This window comes from Leucopleurus acutus, assembly GCF_964270905.1.
Source record: "Leucopleurus acutus genome assembly, chromosome: 3".
Taxonomy (NCBI): Eukaryota; Metazoa; Chordata; class Mammalia; order Artiodactyla; family Delphinidae; genus Leucopleurus; species Leucopleurus acutus.
The window spans coordinates 45,921,244-45,940,937 of NC_139145.1; the positions used below are offsets into that span (position 1 = coordinate 45,921,244).

A 19,694-nucleotide genomic window follows, 5' to 3' on the forward strand; every position below is an offset into this window, starting at 1 on the left:
ACAGTAGGGTTTTGTAGGGGCGGTGGGGAAAGAAGAGGACTCGGTGCAGTCCGAAACGGGAGCGGTCAGATCAGAACAGAACACTGCAAAGGGGATGCCTGGATTCCCTCCCTATCCAGGGCTATGTAGTCACGACTCATGTAACTCCATTTCTTCCCCTGTGGAATTAATATTCCTAAAAACAGAGCCACCATTTATCCAGGTTTACTGTCACTGTGCTAAGAGTTTCACCTATATAATTTCGCTTAATCTTAAACCAGCCCTCTGCGGCGGGTGTTACTGCACCCTAATTTACAGAGGAGGGAAACGAGGATGCGAAGGTTCACACAGGGCAGAATGCCAGTGCTGAGTTTCAGTGCCGGTGGGTGGGCGCGATTCTTCCGCGAGGCTCTCTTAAACACTCCCTTAATACAAAGTTTTAACCTCTATGTGCTTAAGAGCCTGTAAAATGGGGTGAGGGTGCTGGCCCGACCTCACTAGCATAACTGGAGGAAGAAGCGTGCATTTACAAATGCTCGGAGCGCCAGACCTTGTGAAGGCGCAGTCCCCACAAGCACCTCGGGATGTGGGTCCGGAGGGGAGGTAGTGGGATTTGAGACTGGTAGATAGGACGCCCCGCCCAACCCCAGAGTCCCAGATTCCTGTTCCTTAGTCTGTTTTCATGGGCCTGGGCAGGCTAGAGTCTTCAGGCCCCAGAGCCAAGTGCGAAGTCCCAGAGCTGGGAGAGAGGAACCAGAGGGGAGCCGTGCAACAGCCCTGAGCTGGGAATTACAGAACTCCATACTATCAGTCCCCGTTTTTCTGAAAATGGGGGAAACTGAGACTCAGAGAGGGAAAGGAACACAGTGAGATACTAGGTAGAGCCAGAACTCAAGGCACATCTCTTGCCTCTCAGCTTAGAAACATTTCGGCCAAACTCCTGGACCTCCCACACCATATAGCCTGGGAAGGAGAGAGATAACATCGTTACTGGGTTCCCACTGTTGTTCCAAATGCACCTGAGCCACGCTGGACTTAAAAGCCCATTGGGGTCTTTCAGAAGGCCGGGTCTGGAGCCTAGGCGCCTCGTGTTCTACACAGGCCATCTCCCTGGCGTCCATCCCACTGGAGGCTTCCCAGCCTGGAGCCCCCGTGGTCCTCGAGGGCCAGGCTCCCACAGCAGGTACTGTTTGGAGGATTACTTAGACTCCGTGACTCTGGGTGGAGAGCAGTGCTTTCTGGGGCCCAGGGGACTGCCAGCACCCTGCTCTTTAACCACCCATGGGGGACTGTCGGGGGATCTGGGGGCCCTCAAGGCTGCTCATGGGACTGGGGTTCATCATCCAGTACTGATAATGCGTTCCCTACCACACTAAGCAGGCTGGATATTTGGAGGGTCTCTATGGGCCCTGAGTGATCTGTGTAACCCTGGAAAACTCTTGGGACACGAGGGTGGGTGCTGGAGCTGTGAGTGTGTGAGTATGTGGGTCACTGCACGTACCTGTCTATCCCATCCCGTGCTCCTCGTTCATGGGGGTAGGGTATGTGATATTGTGCATACTATTGTTTCAACTTCATCTCCAGGGCTTGTGATTGTGACTACTGTAGGTAAGACAGAATGGATTTCAACTTGTCTGAGTGTTTGGAATTTGTGTGCCTGTGTGTAATGGGCGAACATGTGAAAACTTCTACTTCTGAGCACCTGTGCATATACTGTAGTAATTGTGGCTGTGTACTTGAGTGTGTTTGTGGGAACTGAGAACACATGAAATGTGGAATGGGGTTTTCAGAAGTCTGTGCTGTGAATACAACTGTGGGACACTGTAAGAAACTGACACAAACTGGTTGGACCTGTGCACAACTGTGACAGTAAAGAGTATGTGTCAAGCCCTGCAGCTGTGATATTTGTGTAGAATTGATGTTTTTCTGCTGTGATGGTATCTGTATGCATGCCTGCATGGAGGGTTGGGAGTGGCTCAGAGCTGTAACACATCTGAAGCGAGGTGTGTTCCCTGTGGGTGACAGAGATAATGTGTAAAATCCTAGGAATGCACGAATATTGAAATGCCGTGTGTCGCATGGGTGTAAATAGGTTACCGGGAGAATACACATATGTTGTGGCGTCTGCACGAATGCATGGACTTTCATGTATGCCCGTGATTTTTTGTGAGGCCGTGTACATATATATGTGCATGTGTAATGGTGGGCCTGAGTGTCTGCCGGTGGAAATCCTGCCGGACTAGGACCACGGCTGGATGTGTGTCGAGGATTGAGGTCCTTTTCCACAGAGTAATTACCGTCTCTGCCCGCACACCGGCACTCCCGAGAGCCTCCAGGCCAGGGAGGCGCGGGACCCCGCGGAGCCGCGGCTCAACCGGGCGCCGGGTGCTCCCTCCCCGCGAGCCTCCGGCTCCGCGCTCGGCCCAACCCCAGCGCTGCTGGCGCCAGGCGCCCGGGAGAGCAGCGGGTTTCCAGCCGCCTCAGGCAGGAAACAAGGACCTCCCTCCCCCCACGCACCTCTAGGGCCCACAGCCCAGCCGAGCTCCCACATGGGGAAACGGCTCTGGACTAAGCATTTGTTGGCTTCTCCCTCGCAGTGTCGTCGCCCCTCCGCCCGCCGCCATCTATTTATTCCCTGTACGGGAGGGGAAAACCGCATACCCACTGGCTACCCGACCCTCAAGGAAAACTGTTCATCTTCTCTGGGCCTCACTGTTCCCATCTGTAAAATGAGTTGACCTTTCTCCCCCTGCCTTTGGGCTGCTAAGTGTGCCAGGCACACAGCGGGGGTCAGTAAATACTTGTTGAAGAAATGGGTAAAGGAATGAATTTGCCCTCTAAAAAGAGCAGTCATGGGGGCTTCCCTCGTGGCGCAGTGGTTAAGAAACCACCTGCCAATGCAGGGGACACCGGTTTGAGCCCTGGTCTAGGAAGATCCCACATGCCGCGGAGCAACTACACCCGTGCACCACAACTGCTGAGCCTGTGCTCTAGAGCCCGTGAGCCACAGCAGCTGAGCCTGCGTGCCACAACAAGAGAAGCCACCGCAATGAGGAGCCCGGGCACCGCAACAAAGAGTATCCCCCGCTGGCCGCAACTAGAGAAGGCCCTCGTGCAACAACGAAAACTCAACACAGCCAAAAATAAAAATAAATTAAAAAAAAAAACAAGAGCAGTATGTATTTCTTTTCTCCTTTCACCCTTGCCTCCACATTGCTTTTGAGAGAAGGGCACACTCCCTCAGCTTCCCTATCTGTAAAATCTAGGTGAAGGCCTTTTTTCTCCATGATTCTAGATTCCTTTTCTTGGGCCCATGGGGAGGGGTGGCAGACGCTGTCCTGGGTGTTGACAGGCCACGTAGGGAAGGGGCTTGGCTGGGAAAGGCTGGTGAGGATGGAGGGACCCAGGTATGAGGACATCAGCTGGGAAGCTACCCATCAGGAGGTAAGACAGAGAACTCCAACCGCAAGCGCTGCCACCCTGGGATTCCCAGGTCCCAATGCCAGCCCAGAGAAAGGCCCCCGCGGACAGAATCCAACAAGCGTAAGGGCCCTAGCCAGGAGTGGAAATAGCGGACGTCTGCGCGGCCAGGACCGCGGCGTCGCTACGCCAGTGGGTGTGAAATGCCAGGTTTCTCCGGCTGCGTGAGCCTCTCGGAGAGTGTGGAGGTCGTGGTCTCCTCGGTGTGTGTTTACCGCCAAACGCTGACTTCTCGCAGTGTGACCTTTGGCGCCGAGAATCGAACATTCTCAAGCTGTGATAACCTGCATGGGGTGGCCCAACGTAGCCGAGCTCTGGGCTCTCCGTTCAAGCCCCGCGGGAAGGAGGCTGCCCCTGCATCAGCCTGGCTGGCCTTTGGACTGGATCAGGCGCCCAGGAGGCGAGAAGAGTGGACCTCAAGCTCTGGAGCCCGGAACAAACCAGTAAATGCCTGTGGGCTTGGAGCCCTCATCCCCCTACTCGCCACCCCTCTCGTTCCACCTCCAGTCCCCGGCTTCTTCCCCAGTGGGTGGCCGCCTGCGCCGTAGAGGACAAGACTTGGCCAGAGTCGGCGGGTGCTCTACCGGGTGCAGGACCTGCTGCAGTCCCGCAGAATGGGCCGGTGACTAAGGACTGGGGGTGCCTAGGGAACAACATTGGGGGCCTATCTTGCCTCCAACAGCGGTCTCTCCTTTTCTGGCTCTGAGACCAAGTAGAGCAGATGCCGCTCAGGACTGGGAACCTCTGGAATTTCTATTTTGGATTCTGGAAGGTCTAGAAACAAGAACCTTTCTCTTTTTTTGCACCTCAGTTTCCTTATCTGTAAAATCTAGGTGAAGGCCTTTTCTCTCCATGATTCTAGATTCCTTTTCTTGGGCCCACGGGGAGGGGGGTGACAGACGCCGTCCTGGGCGTTGACAGGCCTGTGTCTCAAGTACTAGCCCCCGTCTCCCCCACAAGTCGGGAACTGGGGGGGGAGGGGCGGAGGCGGGGCCGCCTCCCTGTCCCCGCAGGCGGCCTGAGTCGAGTAGCGCTAGCTGAGCTTAAAACCAGGGACGGCCATCCCCCTTTCCTCCTCCCCGCCCCCCTGCCATTGGCTCCAGGGAGAGGTTGACATCAAAGCCCCAGGCTTATATAAGCCAGACCCTGAAGGGGAGGCCGCAGAAGGGTTAAACAGGTCTCTCGGCATCCTCGTCCTCGCCTGCAACAGAAGCCGGCCAGAAGACGGGCTGCGGGTGTCATCTTCAGCCTTGCCCCAGAATCTCTCAAAGCCAGTGCCCACCAGAGCGCCGCCCCAGAGCCCACGGGTGGCCCCGGCTGTCTCTGGGGCGCATGGGGCGGCGCTAATCGGGCTGGCGGCACAGGCCAGGGGCCGCTCCAACATGAACCTCGTGGGCAGCTACGCACACCATCACCACCATCACCATCATCACCACCCTCACCCCGCGCACCCCATGCTCCACGAGCCCTTCCTCTTCGGCCCTGCCTCGCGCTGTCACCAGGAGCGGCCCTACTTCCAGAGCTGGCTGCTGAGCCCCGCTGACGCTGCCCCGGACTTCCCCGCAGGCGGGCCAGCGCCCGCAGCCGCTGCAGCCGCCGCCTCCTACGGTCCAGACGCCAGGGCCGGCCAGAGCCCCGGGCGGCTGGAGGCGCTCGGCGGCCGCCTGGGCCGGCGGAAAGGCTCAGGACCCAAGAAGGAGCGGAGACGCACAGAGAGCATTAACAGCGCGTTCGCCGAGCTGCGCGAGTGCATCCCCAATGTCCCGGCTGACACCAAGCTCTCCAAGATCAAGACTCTGCGCCTGGCCACCAGCTACATCGCCTACCTGATGGACGTGCTGGCCAAGGACGCACAGGCCGGCGACCCCGAGGCCTTCAAGGCCGAACTCAAGAAGGCGGATGGCGGTCGTGAGAGCAAGCGGAAAAGAGAGCTGGTAAGTCCGGGTCCCGTACACTCTAGCCAAGGGCGCGGGCGCGGTGAGCATCCGTAGGCCGAGTATGCAGGGGAAGGAGTCTGCGTTGCCGTTCATGCAATTTTGAGAGACTGCGGGGAGTTCTGAGATGGTTTAAATGTGGGATTGTGTGCATGCAGGGAGGCAGATTCATATCTGAATTCATCTGTAATGTGGATAGTGTTTGTAAGGCTGTGAATGAAGACAGAATCTTACACTTTTCGGACAGGCTCGTAGGATCCCTTCTAAGAATCCATTGGAAGCTTCAGACCCCGAGAAAATGCACACACCATATATTTCACTTCCAGTTTCAAGGGGTCCCGATTCATCCCTGGGATCTCCTGGAAGCCAGGTTAAGAATGCTGTAGGAGTTCGTTACTTTAATTTGCCTGAATGTGAATTGATGCATGTGGGCTCCGCTGCTGTTTTCAAAGGGCCTTTGCCAGAGAGGTTGGTCTACTTTCATCATTGTACAGATAGGGAAACTGAGGCCCAGAACGGGACAGGATGTGAAGGCCACCTACCCGAGGAGTTGTTTACTCGGGTAAAACAAGTCAGTTTATTCCCTGGAGGAGTAAACATCTGGAGGATATTTCACCGCTCCACTCCCCACGGCTGGTTCCTAGGGCCACCTTGATGGTTTTGTGTATAAACGCCGACAAGCAAGTCACTCACTTCTTTTGGCTTTGGAGATCGCAATCCCTACTCGGCTTTTTTCGATCCTCTCCAGTGAGGCGACACTTCTGGAGCTCAGTTTCGCTGGCGCAGGGCTCTGGGACCTCTGAAGCAGTGATTTCCAAGCTGGGGAACTGAACTAGTTTCTCTAGATTGGTGCGCTCAGGAACACCGCGCGTTGGAGACTAGAGAGCCTCCTGGGTTTTATCTGACCCGCAGGGGCTGTGGTAAACTAGGGAAGTCACCTGAGGAGACTGGGAAAGACCGTGGTCATCGAGTCTCTAAACCGCCGCCCTGGGCTGGAGGACATGCAGGCCCGGGCGATGCCCTCGTTGGAAGTAGTTATTGGGCGTCTCCCCACTCCCTGCACTTTGCCGCCTCCTTCAAGTAGCAGGGAAGGGGGATGCTAAGCCAGGTCGACTCCCCCGCTCATTCGTGTAGCCTTCTGAGTGCCCAGAGCCGGCTGCAGAGACCCAACCCTGTATCCAAGCCCAGGCGCTATAAACTAGGTTGGAAAGTGGGATGTGTGCGGGGAGCATGTCCGCGAGCGAGAAAGCTGTTGATTCCCACCCCTCCCATTCCAACCTCTGCAGTCTCCCTTCGGCGCCGTAAAGCCAAACCTAAGAGCATTCGTTCCACCAGCCGCAGAAAATTCTCACTACCAAACCCCCAGAAGCTGCCCAGCCCATCCCGGCCCCCCCAACCCCGCCCTGGGAACTCGGCACATAAAGGCGAATTTATGAGCCTGTTTGCCTATTTCACAAACAAATTCGTCACTTATTTAAAGGCTCCCAGTTACTGCTCCCAACACCTTTTACCCCACCCCCACTTTTACCCCACGCCTGGGCGAGCGGAGCAGAAACATTTAAACCTGTCTCTCTCGCCTCTTTTCTTGTGTGTGTCCTCTGGCAGCAGCAGCACGAAGGCTTTCCTCCTGCCCTGGGCCCAGGTGAGAAGAGGATTAAAGGGCGCACAGGTTGGCCGCAGCAAGTTTGGGCGCTGGAGTTAAACCAGTGAGCCGAGGCCTGCGCCGAGGACCCCGCCACGGCTGCTCGACCCCGGAGCCCCGGGAGCAGAGGAAGGCGGAGGCGAGCGCCAGGCTCTGGGTGCCAGGGGCTTATGGGGAGCATCCCGCCTGGCCTCTGCTGGGGCGCTGGCAGGTCGCTGGGCTGCATCTACACATTTGGATCGCACGTGCAATGTCATTTGAAATTGTTTTTAATACGTGAAGAGAAAGAGAAATATATATATAAAACCCCCACCCCTGCAACCGAGAGGGAGGCTCGTGGCTGCACGATTCGAAAAGGAAGGACTGCGGGACCCAAGCGCGCTAAGACGTACCCTTCCAACCCTTCTGGGGCGAGTTTAGAACCCCTGACGCCTTCCTCACCACACTGTCTGCCTGTCTTTCTCGCCCCCCTGTCGGCTTCGCGTCAAAACCCTCCTCGAGCTCTCCTCCCTAATTAAAATGCAATAAGAGGAATCAATCGTTTTCTGCCAGGGAAAGAGAACCAAACTAGGAAGATGGAGGGCTGCCTTTATTGTTGTCCTCCCTCAAACAGTGGTGTTTTTTATTTTATTTTATTTTTGTCGCTGCACTTCCTACTTAGTTCCAAGGGAAATGGCTCTTTCTTTACCTCTCTTGCCTTCCTTCTTGCGTTCTTTTGTTTTTTCTTCTTGCTTTTCTTCCTTTCTCTTTCTTTTTCTTCCTTTTCGTTCTTCCTTCCTTTGTAAATAAAAACTTTTCCCTTTGTTGAAAAGTTTTTATGTATTAAACTACCTACCGTGCCTGCTGCGCTCAGGTGTTTGTTTATCCCCCGTCCTCACCCTTTTTCTACCTCAAATCTATATGACCACTCACTGCCCCCTCCCTTTGCAAAGCAGTATCTATGCTCTTGACTAATAAAACATTTTTTGAAATCAGCAGAAGCCTGTGTGGTATCTTGGCGAGTATCCCCACCCCGCTCCATCGTTTCTGCTAGTTAGAGCACCTCCTGTTCTACTTCTCTTTTGATAAATGCCAAGCCAAACTGCAAATCAAATCAAGGGAAGGGGGCAGATAAAGGACTCCTGGAACAAAGCGTAGAGTTCTCCTTAGAAGATAATGGGGGGGGGGAACAGGATAGATTTAATGAACCCACAGAACATAAGACTGGAAACGAATTAGGTCCAGAGGGGATGAGCTAGGACTTTTGTGGGTCAGCATTTGGGCCTGTCTGTGGGTTAGTAGGCACATCGGTGTCTGCAGGCCGCGGTTTGGGGTTATTGGGAAGGGGGTCTGTCACACAAACGAAGGACAACGCGAGGGCAGGGTAGCTCGGAACAGGGGAATGCCCTCGGGAATACTTTCGCGTATGTGAAATTCTGAAACTGCAGTTGCACGTGTCATGGTGCAGGAACTCACACGGAGCCCCGTGGCTGAGCGGGGGCCAACGAGGGGCTGCGGAGCACAGTCCCAGCACGCGGTAAGGACTCGGCATGGCGCAGCAGCTATGATTTTAGACATGAGTGAAAGAAGCGTGTGAGTGCTCATGGTCAAAGTGAGACGTTTAGGTTTCTCTCTAGCAACAAAGCACTCAAGTATCTGTGAGAGTATATGGATTTTGTGCAAAGGGATGGGGGGGCGGTATGTGCAGGCTAATTCGGGCACTTAAGAAATGTGCGGAGAGCAGTTTCCGAGCCTCCACGTGCGCACCCATGGCTAGGTGTGGGGGTGAATAAAAGCGGGTGCATTTGTCAAGGTGCGGGTGCGTGCTGGGCTGAACTGGGGCGGGCAAATGCAGGCGTTTCTGTGTCCCTGAATAACAGCGTACGTACGGACAACCAGTGTGGTTTGTGCGCAACCGTGTGCGAGGCTCTAGGCTAAGCGCTTTTATGTCTCCTAATAGCTCGCAAGATCGTCCGAGGGAGCTCATGGTCTGCGGTGCCTGCACGGCCCCCGGAGCGCGCTGCGAGCGAGGCGTTAGGACGCGCGCGGGTCTCTCGGCGCTTTCTCGCTCCACATGCGGAGCTGGAGGCCCGGGCTTGGGGCCAAGAAAGGAGACCCTTCGCAGCTCCGGGGCCAGGCGTGCCCCAGGCGCCTCGTCCCGGCATCGGGGTGAATATGGGGCCCCATTAGTTTGGGCTGTAAACACCGTGGCAGTGCTGAGCGGCCACGCGGGCCTTTCCGGACGCGAAGGAGTTAATAAAAGGTGTTTTATGGGCGCGAGGAAACGGCGGCGGAGGTATGAGCTTCTCTCTACTCTGACCCCCTACTTTTTTCTTTTTTCCCTCTCGCCACCCGCCGCCAGATCAAACAGGCCCGCGATTTAACTAGGGCAACACCTCACGGTAATGAGCAGTCCTGGCACACCCCTCCCCCGGCCTCGGTACCCGGCCCGAGGCCCCAAGGCCTCTCCGGGAGGAGCAGAAAAGAAAAATCGACTTTTCCTTTTTTCATTTTCTTTCCAAGAGCTGGGAAGCTCCTAAGAAATCCGGAGAAACAGGCCCAGGAAGCAAGCCGACTGAGGTGACCCAGCCCGGAGGGGGCCTTTCCTAGATTTGAACCCAGGACTCCAGTTTAGTTTACAGACCATTCTCTGGCTAAACACAGAGCACGCCGCCCGCGACTATTTTTAGCACCACGAAGTATCCCAGGCACGGGAAGAATGCGCACCCGGGTCTTGCTTTCTTGTAGCCCCGGCCAGTGAGAGGAGAGAGGGGTACCGAGGGGCACCGCCCGTGTCAGCCACAGCCAAGTTTGGCATATGAACAGGCCTCCTCCGAAAACACCATCCGGCCGGGCGCAAACCCTCTTGGAGAAGACGGCGGAGGAACCTAACATTCGGTCCCAGCCATGTCTGCTCCTGATCTCAGACCTAGCACCCAGAAGCTGAGACAGGGGGCCAGTGCCCATTGAGGGGGTCACCGGGATCTCTTCCCGGTTTCCCCAAGACTTACTTCACCGCCTAGAACGCCCGTGCCACATTTCCAGCCCTCACTGCAAAAGCCGAGCCCCTAGCACAGAACAGAGTTACTCCCGGTTTCACAAACCAGTTTTCGCCAAGGGCTCCAGATTCGGGGTCCAGATCTTCTCCCGGCACCAGGCTCTAACTCCTTTCATCCGTCATTAGCTCTCCCTCCATGGAATAGCTTTAGAGCCTGCCTTTTACTTTCTTATTCTCTCCCAGGTTTCAACGCGGTTTGTCCGAAACCCACCTCTACCTGGCTGTGGCAGATGGTATCATTATTCATTTGAATTAAGGACATAACATTTTTTTTAATCTGGGGGGTGGGGTAATGGAATGATCACTAACTTCAAAGCAGAGTCCAGGAATTTGTCGTAAGGAAATACTAACTGATGTTGCGAAGCTTTAACTAAAGGACTAGTCTACTAAAGAGTTTTTAAAAAGTATAAAGGGACCGCCAATGTGTTATAATTACAGAACTGTTTGAATAAATCCATCAGTGGGTTACTACTCAGCCCCTAGAAAAAATGTGGTAATTGATACGGAGAGTGTTCCTGATACAAGAGAGGGAAAACAAAACCCTCTCAGCTTACTAAAGCAGGCAGTGACCTGCTTTATGTAAAAATAAATACATAAATATCATTCATGGAGAAAAAGTGGAAGAATATACATCAAAACATTTACACCTCTACCTCTGAGTTGTGGGAATAAGGATCATTTTGACTTTTCCTCCTACTTAGCCATATATATATATATATATATATATATATATATATATATATATATATACTACAATGAATAAGTATTACTTTTGCAATAAAAACTTAAGCTGAAATTTCCTTCTAATTTCTCCTGTGGCCAGTGTAGTTTCAGTACGCTGTTTATTCAACATACATTAATTGAGTGCCCACCTTGTGCTCGGCACTGTGGGTATAAGTAATGAATAAGAAATAACCCTAATAATTACTATCAATTAATATACAATAGTAAATATTTGTCTTGAAGGGTTTATTATTCCTTCCACACAGTAAATTATAGTCTTTTTCTCACATTTAAAACCTATAATACATGAAATAATAACAACAGTTATATTTTAAGGAAATTTATTTACGCCCTTAGCATGTATTATTTCATTCAAGCCTCACAAGGATTGTGCGAGGTTAATACTCAGGCAGCTGAGGCTCAGAGAGGTGAAGAACTTTGTTCAAGGTCATACATAGGAGGTAAAAGGCAGGCTGGGCTTGGATGAAAGGGCAGGTCTGGCTGCCTCCAGAGACTTGGCTTTTCCCCACATCTTGGAGCACCTCCAAGTTGTGTGTGTCTGTGTGTGTGTGTGTGTTTACAAATACAGCCTCTCTTAGTCTGATCTTTGGTCCCCAAAGTAAGTAGAGAAAGAAAGAAGGGGGTTTGTGAAGGGATCTGGGATTCTAACTCCAGCCTTCCCCTGGAACCCTCTTCCTCTGTCCTGGATCACAGTGGATCCCATCTATAAAATGAGGAAGGGGTGGGCTCCTTGACCTCTAGGTTCTTTCCTAACTGTAAAACTGATTCTAGGAATATACTTTCTGCTGGTGAAAAACTCAGCACTTTATTCTTTGCACCAGCCTGTGATGTTTGTATAGTGCATTCACCTTTCCTTGGTACTTTCACTTCTTTGAGCACATTTTTCTCCTTATAAACTAGAAGGGAGAAGGGCAGGAATTATGCTCCCCATGGATGGAAGAAGACTCAGAGAGGGAAATGACCAGCTCAGGGTCACACAGCAGTCAAAGACTGAGTTGTCATTAGCTGGCAGTCAGCAGACTCCAGGCCCAGGGCTCTATTGGAAACGGCTCTGTATCCTTCTCTTCAGGCAACCAGCAGTGAAGCTTGTGGTCTTACTAAACCTTCATAAAAGAAACAAAGCTAAGAAATCAGCCAGTCTCATTTTTAAATGAAAAGTGACTGCTAAGAAAAAATATGCAGGCTCTAAAGTATCTGAAACCAGCCTCCTGATTTAAATCTAATTTGTTTGAAAAAAAATTTTTTTTTCAGCCAAGAGAGTTTTTACAGCTGAGCTCTCCCAAACCCATAAAAAACAAGATTTATATGGGACTTCCCTGGTGGCTCAGTGGTTGGGAATCTTCCTGGAAATGCAGGGGACATAGGTTCAATCCCTGGTCTGGGAAGATCCCACATGCTGTGGGGCAACTAAGCCCGTGTGCCACAACTACTGAGCCTGCGCTCTAGAGCCCATGAGCCACTACTACTGAGCCTGCGTGCCACAATTACTGAGCCCACGCGCCTAGAGCCCGTGCTCCACAACAAGAGAAGCCACTGCAATGAGAAGTCCACGCACCGCAACAAAGAGTAGCCCCCGCTCACTGCAACTAGAGAAAGCCCATGCACAGAAATGAAGACCCAATACAGACATAAATAAATAAATAAATTTATATTTTTTTAAAAAAGAAGGTTTATATGGGAAAATGTGAAAGACTCTTAACAATATTACACAGCGTCTAATGTAAGCAGACATAGACACTATATAAAAGCTCCTACAAGTGTTATTAAAACAAACAGAAATGCACATTTATCCCCACAGAATGGACAATGGAAGGCATCGGACTTTTGAGGAGTTCCAGAAGTCTATGTTCCCTGAATTGTTCAAAGCGTCCCATCACACTGGGACCTCAAAAATCCTTACCTACCATCCAAACATTTCCCTCATTTTACAGAAGGGGAAGCTGCAGCCCACAGAGGGGAGGGACTTGCCCAAGGTCACATGGGGAGTTGTACTCTTCTTTCCCTCTTGTCTACTTAACCCCTCTCCTTCCAGCGCAGGGCATAGAACCTGACAGTGGCCAGGAGACCCTGCACAAGTTACTGAACAATTCTGAGCCTCAGTTTCCTCATTTACAAAATGGCTGAGATCATTGCCCCAACTTCCTGGGGCCTGTGAGGGTCGAATGAGATAAGGCATGCAGAGCACTTAACATGGTGTCCACGGCAGAGTTATTTTTATTATTTTATTTAATCCTTGCAATAGCCTTGTGAGGCACTGAGGATTTATTTTGGTTTGCTTGTTTGTGTGTTTTGGAAAGATCAGCACAGAGGTTGCAGTGACCTGCCCACGGGCACATAGCCAGTGAGTGGATCCCTGGTTCAAAGCTCTTATATCCCACATCACTAAGACAAACCCAGGGGCAGGCAGGCTGAGGCAGCTGAGTTTCTGAAACTGTCCAAGGCAGCACTAAGTAGCATAGTGCTCTTAATATACGAATATAGTAGTATATTTCTCTTAATGCAAGCCACCAATGGGAGCCATGTGTGTAATTACACTTTTTCTAGTAGCACATTAAAAGAATAAAGGGAAACAGGTGAATTTATTATTAAATTTAATATATCACATATTAAGTTTAATATATATTTAATATTAAACTTATTATTAATTTTTATATATTTATTTAACTCAATATGCCTAAAATTTAGTCTCAACATGTAGTCAATATAAAAATTATTATTGAGGTATTTTACATTTTTTTTCATACTGAGTGAAATTGGGGTGTGTTTTTTTTTTTTTTTGGGGTGTGTTTTATACATCTTAAAGCACATCTCAGTTTGGACCATATTTTAAGCATGCAAAAGCTAGCACACATGGCTGGTGGCTACCATTTGGACAGTGCAGGTCTAACAGATCATGTAGCAGGAATATTAAATATGGAGCTTTAGTTAGTCATATCAATAAGTAGCCACCATTTACTGAGCACTTCCTGTGTACCCGACAGCAGTGCTCAACCTATATGGACACATCTACTCATCCCAACAACCACAGAGGGTACGTGTGTAATTTATTCATGGTCACATGACTAATACGCGGCAGGCAGACCCAGACCTGGCTGTCTCCCAAACCTGCAGTTTCAGCCGCTGAGTTCCATGATTTCCAGGGACATCAGCAGGGCTGTAGGTGGGGCAGTGAGATGTGGAGTGTCCTCTGGAGTGTCCCGCTCAGTGGTGGAACCTTGGGTTCCAGATCCAAGTCTCCCATGAGTCAGGTGACCTCAGACCAATTATCCTCTTGGGCCCCAGTTTTCTAACCTCTAAGATGGGCTAACAATACCTTTCCTCACCCCACTGAACTCTTGTCAGGCAAAAAGGGGAATAGCTCTTTTGACAGTGTTTTGAAACAGAGAATATAGCATACGAGACGGGGTGAATGTCAACAAGGAGGTTGGGACTGGCCCGCAGGCCTGTACTCACAGACAGATGAGCTTGTTAGATGGGCTGTGTGGCACTGGGCAGGTTTCTTAACCTCTCTGAGCGTTTTTCTGTAAAAAGGAAAGCAGAATAGCTTGCAGAGACATTGTGAAGATCCAATCATGATTAAATAACAAGTGGTAAGCTCATAGGCTGGCCCAGAGTAGGAAGTGGTAAACATGAGCTGTTATCACTGCTGCTGTTGTAGCATTTGGGGCTGGACTCCAGGGCCTGGTTAGGAAGCAACGGGGAATGGCAGGGAAGCTGAGCCAGCTCTGGCTCAGCGTAGTATTCTGGCAGTCCCAGGTGGGGTGTGCGAGGTGTTTGGGGGAGTGTGAGAACAGTTAGTGTGGTGGAAAAAGCACTAGGCCCACCGGTCAGGAGAAGGGGGTTCAGCCTGCTCTGTGACTTTGGGCACTTCCTGGCTCCCACTGGACCTTGTTGTCATCTGTAAAATGAGGGGTTGGGACCAGAGATCTAAGTCGCTTTCTGCTTTGACTGTCCAGATTTTTACAGTGGTATGAATCAAGGCATTCACCAAACACAGCAGCTTGTGAGGGGGACAGAAAATAGCCCTGAGCCTTCCTTCCCAGGTGGCCTGGGGTTGCCACTGACTAAGGGGAGGGCGCCACCTGGTGGCCACTCTCCCTCCTCTGAGTTCAATGTAGAGAATCAGCCAAGATTCTCTCCCCTACGCAGTGACCCTAGAGCCCCAGGGCACAGTTTTTCTAACTTCCGTTGGTAGTTGATGAGAGCAGAGAGGGGACCCAGAAAGTTCACAGAGCCAGGAGTCCTGGGCATGAGACTAACTCCCGAGGGACATTAGGGTTTTGCAATCCAAGATCCCCTAAAGTGCCTTGGGGCAGGGGTCTGTGCTTCCCTACTATGTAAAGTCTAAAATGCATCATATATGTATGGTTTTTTTTCCTTTCTTTTTCTTTGGATAGGAGCTACCGAACACAACATAATCTTCTCTTCATAACTCGGAATCCTTCTGTCACTATTGCTTTGGGCTAATGGAATGCAGAGGGCTGTTTCCCCCTAAATACCCTAGACTGCTGGGATCCTGAGTTTTTCTAACTGCTTTTACTACTCTTCCATCTCCCCCACACAGCCAATATTCTACTTCCTTGTGTGGTAGAGGTTGCATGATGCAATGGAGGGGTCAGACTGACATGGGTTCAAATTCTGGCTCATTATAAGGCCCTAGGTAAGCTATTTAACTTTTCTGAGCCTCAGTTACCCCACCTGAAAACTAGGGATGATAACAGCTTCTCTGCAAGTTTGTGTGAGGATTACAACCGTGCACATAAGTATTCTAGCCCAGTGTCCAGCACCTAGTAGGTGTTTAACAAATAAAAGCTACCATTGCTGCAGGTATGTCATCCTGACCACTTTTCCATGTTCAGCTTTGGAAATATTACTGGATAGAAACATGAATAGTATGCATTTGAAGATGACATTAGCAACCACAAGGGAAACATCCTTATCATTGAAAATGTCAGGGCCTCCTTGGACTGTTTAAACTGGCTCAGTCAAGTTCAACTTCCCCTAGCTGAGCTGTGGCCTCTCCTGTTGCGGAGCACAGGCTCCGGACCATGGCTCACGGGCCCAGCCACTCTGCAGCACGTGGGATCTTCCTGGACCGGGGCACGAACCCATGTCCCCCGCATCGGCAGGCGGACTCCCAACCACTGTGCCACCAGGGAAGCCCAGTCCTCATTCTTTGGGCGGCGCTGAGCTTCATCAGGTGATGTCACTCCAGGTGGTTGCTTGTTCACATGGCTGGGTCTGACCCCCGCTCCTTGGACTGCACTGCTCCTTGGGGCTCGGCCACTCTTGCACACTCCCTGTCTCCTGAGCAGGCTGCTCAGAGGGGTCTGGCTGGGCACAGGTGTCCTCCCTCTGCTCACTTAGCAGAGTCTAACCTTGCTGATGGCCATGAGCCCTCAGGAAGTCTCATTAGCTGCCCCAGCTTAATTAAGCTCATTACATTTGCTAAGCCTCACTGGCTTCTCCAAGACGGCAGAGCTCATTACGCTTGGCTCCTTCATCAGAACTCAGGGGCTCCAAGGCTTCCTCGTGGACCCTAAGATTTCAGCAGTGGAAGGACTGCCTTCCACCCGTCTAGGTATGAACTCCTCCGAAATTCCCAGCTCCTGGAGGGCAGAGTCCATTTCCAGATTCCCCCAGGTACCTGGCTCATGGCAGACACTCAAACATCTTCTTGACCACATTCTGTTGTTTGGTTTGATTTTTAATGATAGCAGATTTGGTGACTCCAAAGTACAAACTCCTCACTCCGGCATGTGGGGCTTTCTGCTCTGGACTGGACTTCACCTCACCCTTGTCTCCTGTCAAACCTTCCATTTCCCTCGAGGGCCCGCTTAGGAGCCTCTTCTTCCAGGAAGCTCCCTTGATTTTCAGAAAGCCCTTTCCTTCCTGACCATTTCCCCCTTACTCTGAATAATATGGATACAGATATAGTATGGCTATACATGGAGTTGGTAGATAGATATTTTGATATACCTACAGATACACCCATAGTCACAGATTCAGGAATGTGTGTGTATATACACATATACATATATAAATACACACACACATATATATATACACACATACAGTGTGCACAGTCGTCCCTCTGTATCCACAGGGGAATGGTTCCAGGATCCCTACAGATACCAAAATCCATGGATGCTCAGGTCCCTTATATAAAATGGCATGGTACAGTTGGCCCTTTGTATCCTCGATTTGGAACTTGTGGATATGGAGGGCCAAGGGTATACATACGATATATAAATATGCATATCCACATGCATATATATATTCATACAATAAGCATATGTATATATACATATCTGGTATTTCTAAACTGACAGGAACATCCTTCTATGTCATTAAATATTTTACAATTTTGACATAAGTATAATACTTTTAAAACCAGTCACCTATTATTTGACATATTTGACAGTTCTTCACTGGTCTAAACAATGCTCCCATGAGACGCTAGCTTATCCAATTAGTAGGCAGCAGGACACAGTGGACTCTGGGGTCAGATAGACCTGTGTCTGATTCATCCCCACCCACCACTCTCTGGTGACCTTGGAAAAACCATTTCACCCTTCTAAACTTCTGTTTCCTTATCTATCAAATAGAGAGAATAATAGTACTTCTAGTAAAGTGCTTATTGTTGGACCTGTCACATAGTAAGTGCTCAGTGAAAAAACTGCACCAGTCTGGGAGGCAGAAGAGGAGGCTTGCTTTCCCCACTGACCAGTGACTTTGTACATTCCTATTTTGTAGTGTGTGACAAAAACCCACGGAGGTAACAGGTGATAGCCCTTTATAACAGTTAAGTGCTGCCTTAATTTAAGACTATTATCGTTGTTGTTACTTCTCTTACTGTTTTCTACAGGTTTTAGAAATATGTAACAAACCATGCGAGTGGAGAGTAAATGCTTTGAGAGCACTTTAAAAAAACTGCTTTGCTATTTTACAGTCTTGGTGAAGATGATTCACGCTCATTATAAACAATTTAGACAACACCAAGAAAGCACAAAGAAGAAAGGAGCATTCCAAATCCCACCAACCAGGACAGACCATGGTCCGACCATGGCCTTCTTTTCCTTGCTACCCCTGTGGTGCCCAGGGCTTCTGCTCTTTAATAAATGTCTGTTGACCTCAACCAGATTGACTCGTCAACAGAGGCATGCTCCAGTTCTGTCCCTCTCCGCCAACCTCTGACAGTTTCATTAACCCCATTAAATCATGCAGGTGCCTTTACACCTCCTGGGCTTGTTAATCTCTGTTCAGCTCTGGTAAGTTAAAACCTGGCTGGAAAGCTGGATATACCTTGTTAACCTCCATTAAACATTATTAAACTTCCTAACTAGAGTCTTAGTGACTTCGAGGAATCCCTCATTGAAGTTTAGTGAATCCAGTTGATCAGGGCAAGGGGAACTGTTGCGGCTGCACTGCTTCAAACCGCGGTGCTCCTGAGTTCTTTGACGGTGGAGTTGACAAGTGTCCCTAGGGTCGGACGACCGTTGGACTCGCTCCCAGGAGTGCCTCCAGCTCCCACTGTTACTTGGGCAGTTCCTCAACCTCTCCGAGCGTGCATTTGCACCTCCATAGACCGGAGTTAATAACAGCTCCTGCTTGATATGACGATGGATCAATGTATGTAAAACTAGTGACAGGTTGTCTGGCACGCACACTGCACTTGATGGCTGTTACTATATCGGGATGTGGAAGATCCTTACAAACTAAAAAACTGTTAAGTAAATGGAAGATTCAATTCCACACATTTGTGTTTCCTCCTATATGCCAGGCACTGTGGTGGGAACTGTGGATTATTTTCATTCTGCTTTTTTTTTTCCAGATGGAAGATCATCTATTCCAATGATTCATCTTAAAAGTGTCTTTGTGGCTGTGCATGTCACTGTATTTGCTCAGGCTCTGACCTTTCTGAGCTGCTTGAGGTTGAACGTAGCTCCTTTCCCTTCCTGGGCCTAAGGCGGTTGGACTCAGTGCCATCTAAACCTAGATGTGCAAATTCCCCAGGAGAATTTTCCCTGGGCCGCCCTTGTGGAGATTCTCATTAAGTAGGTCTTACTGGGGATTTCTAACCAGTATTCCTGATCAGGATGAAGCTGCTGGATTGGGAAACCTCTGGACCAGTTTAGTACTTCTCAACTGTAATGAACTTAAGTCTTATTTGGGGAAATTTTAAAAATTCATATTCCTGGAATTCAGCCCCTGAGCTTTGCATACTGAGAATCTGGGATGGGGCCCAGGAATTGGCATTGTAACAGAGTTCGTAGGGGATTCTAATGGGGGTGGGAGGTGGCAAGTGGCACCTTTCAAAGAGGCTGGACCTCAGCTGATCTGATATTCAATATTCTCAAGGTCTATTTTGAAAAAAGGATGTCCGGTTCCTAGTGGAACTTCTGTCCTAATGGTACAGTAAGATATGGGTTCCTCCTTCCATTACAATCAATATCTGTGGATCCTCAAAGGAGGCCGACCCCAGCAGGGGCCGGCCAGTTTGGGGGAAGCTTGGCAACGAACCACCTCTCCTAGGTTCGGTGTGTGAGGGGTTCGAGGCAGCCCTCAGCAGTTACATATGAAAAACAGGGAGGGCAGCAGACAGAAGAGTGAAAGGAACTACTTATGCTATACCTCAGATCAAGAGGCAACATGGTATGAAGACTAGACCTTCCTTTGCTTTCTAGAGGAAGATGACTCAGACATCCTTGGGCAACAAACTGTCACTGGCTCTGTGGGCTCCCAGTGACAGTCAGGACTCCCCACTCTCCTCGCCCCCCAAAATGCCTCCTGAAAAGTCAACCTCCACATCATTTACATGGGAGCGGAATGGGAGAGGGGGAGGGTACTGAGGGGAAGAACCGTACTTTGTAAATTT

General features: G+C 50.4%; 1 protein-coding gene across 2 annotated transcripts; it reads left to right on the plus strand.

Moving 5' to 3' along the window:
* Positions 1 to 4,841: 4,841 nt before the first annotated feature.
* Positions 4,842 to 7,103, plus strand: HAND1 (heart and neural crest derivatives expressed 1; the record flags this gene model as incomplete). Of its 2 annotated transcripts, none has more annotated exons than XM_082835535.1 (2): positions 4,842 to 5,408; positions 6,999 to 7,103. In XM_082835535.1, 2 exons carry the CDS (start codon positions 4,842 to 4,844, stop codon positions 7,101 to 7,103), a joined length of 672 nt encoding a protein of 223 aa, XP_082691661.1. The 2 variants fall into 2 exon arrangements, with proteins under 2 accessions (XP_082691661.1, XP_082691662.1); XM_082835536.1 differs by having other exon boundaries at positions 4,842 to 5,393.
* Positions 7,104 to 19,694: the final 12,591 nt, after the last annotated feature.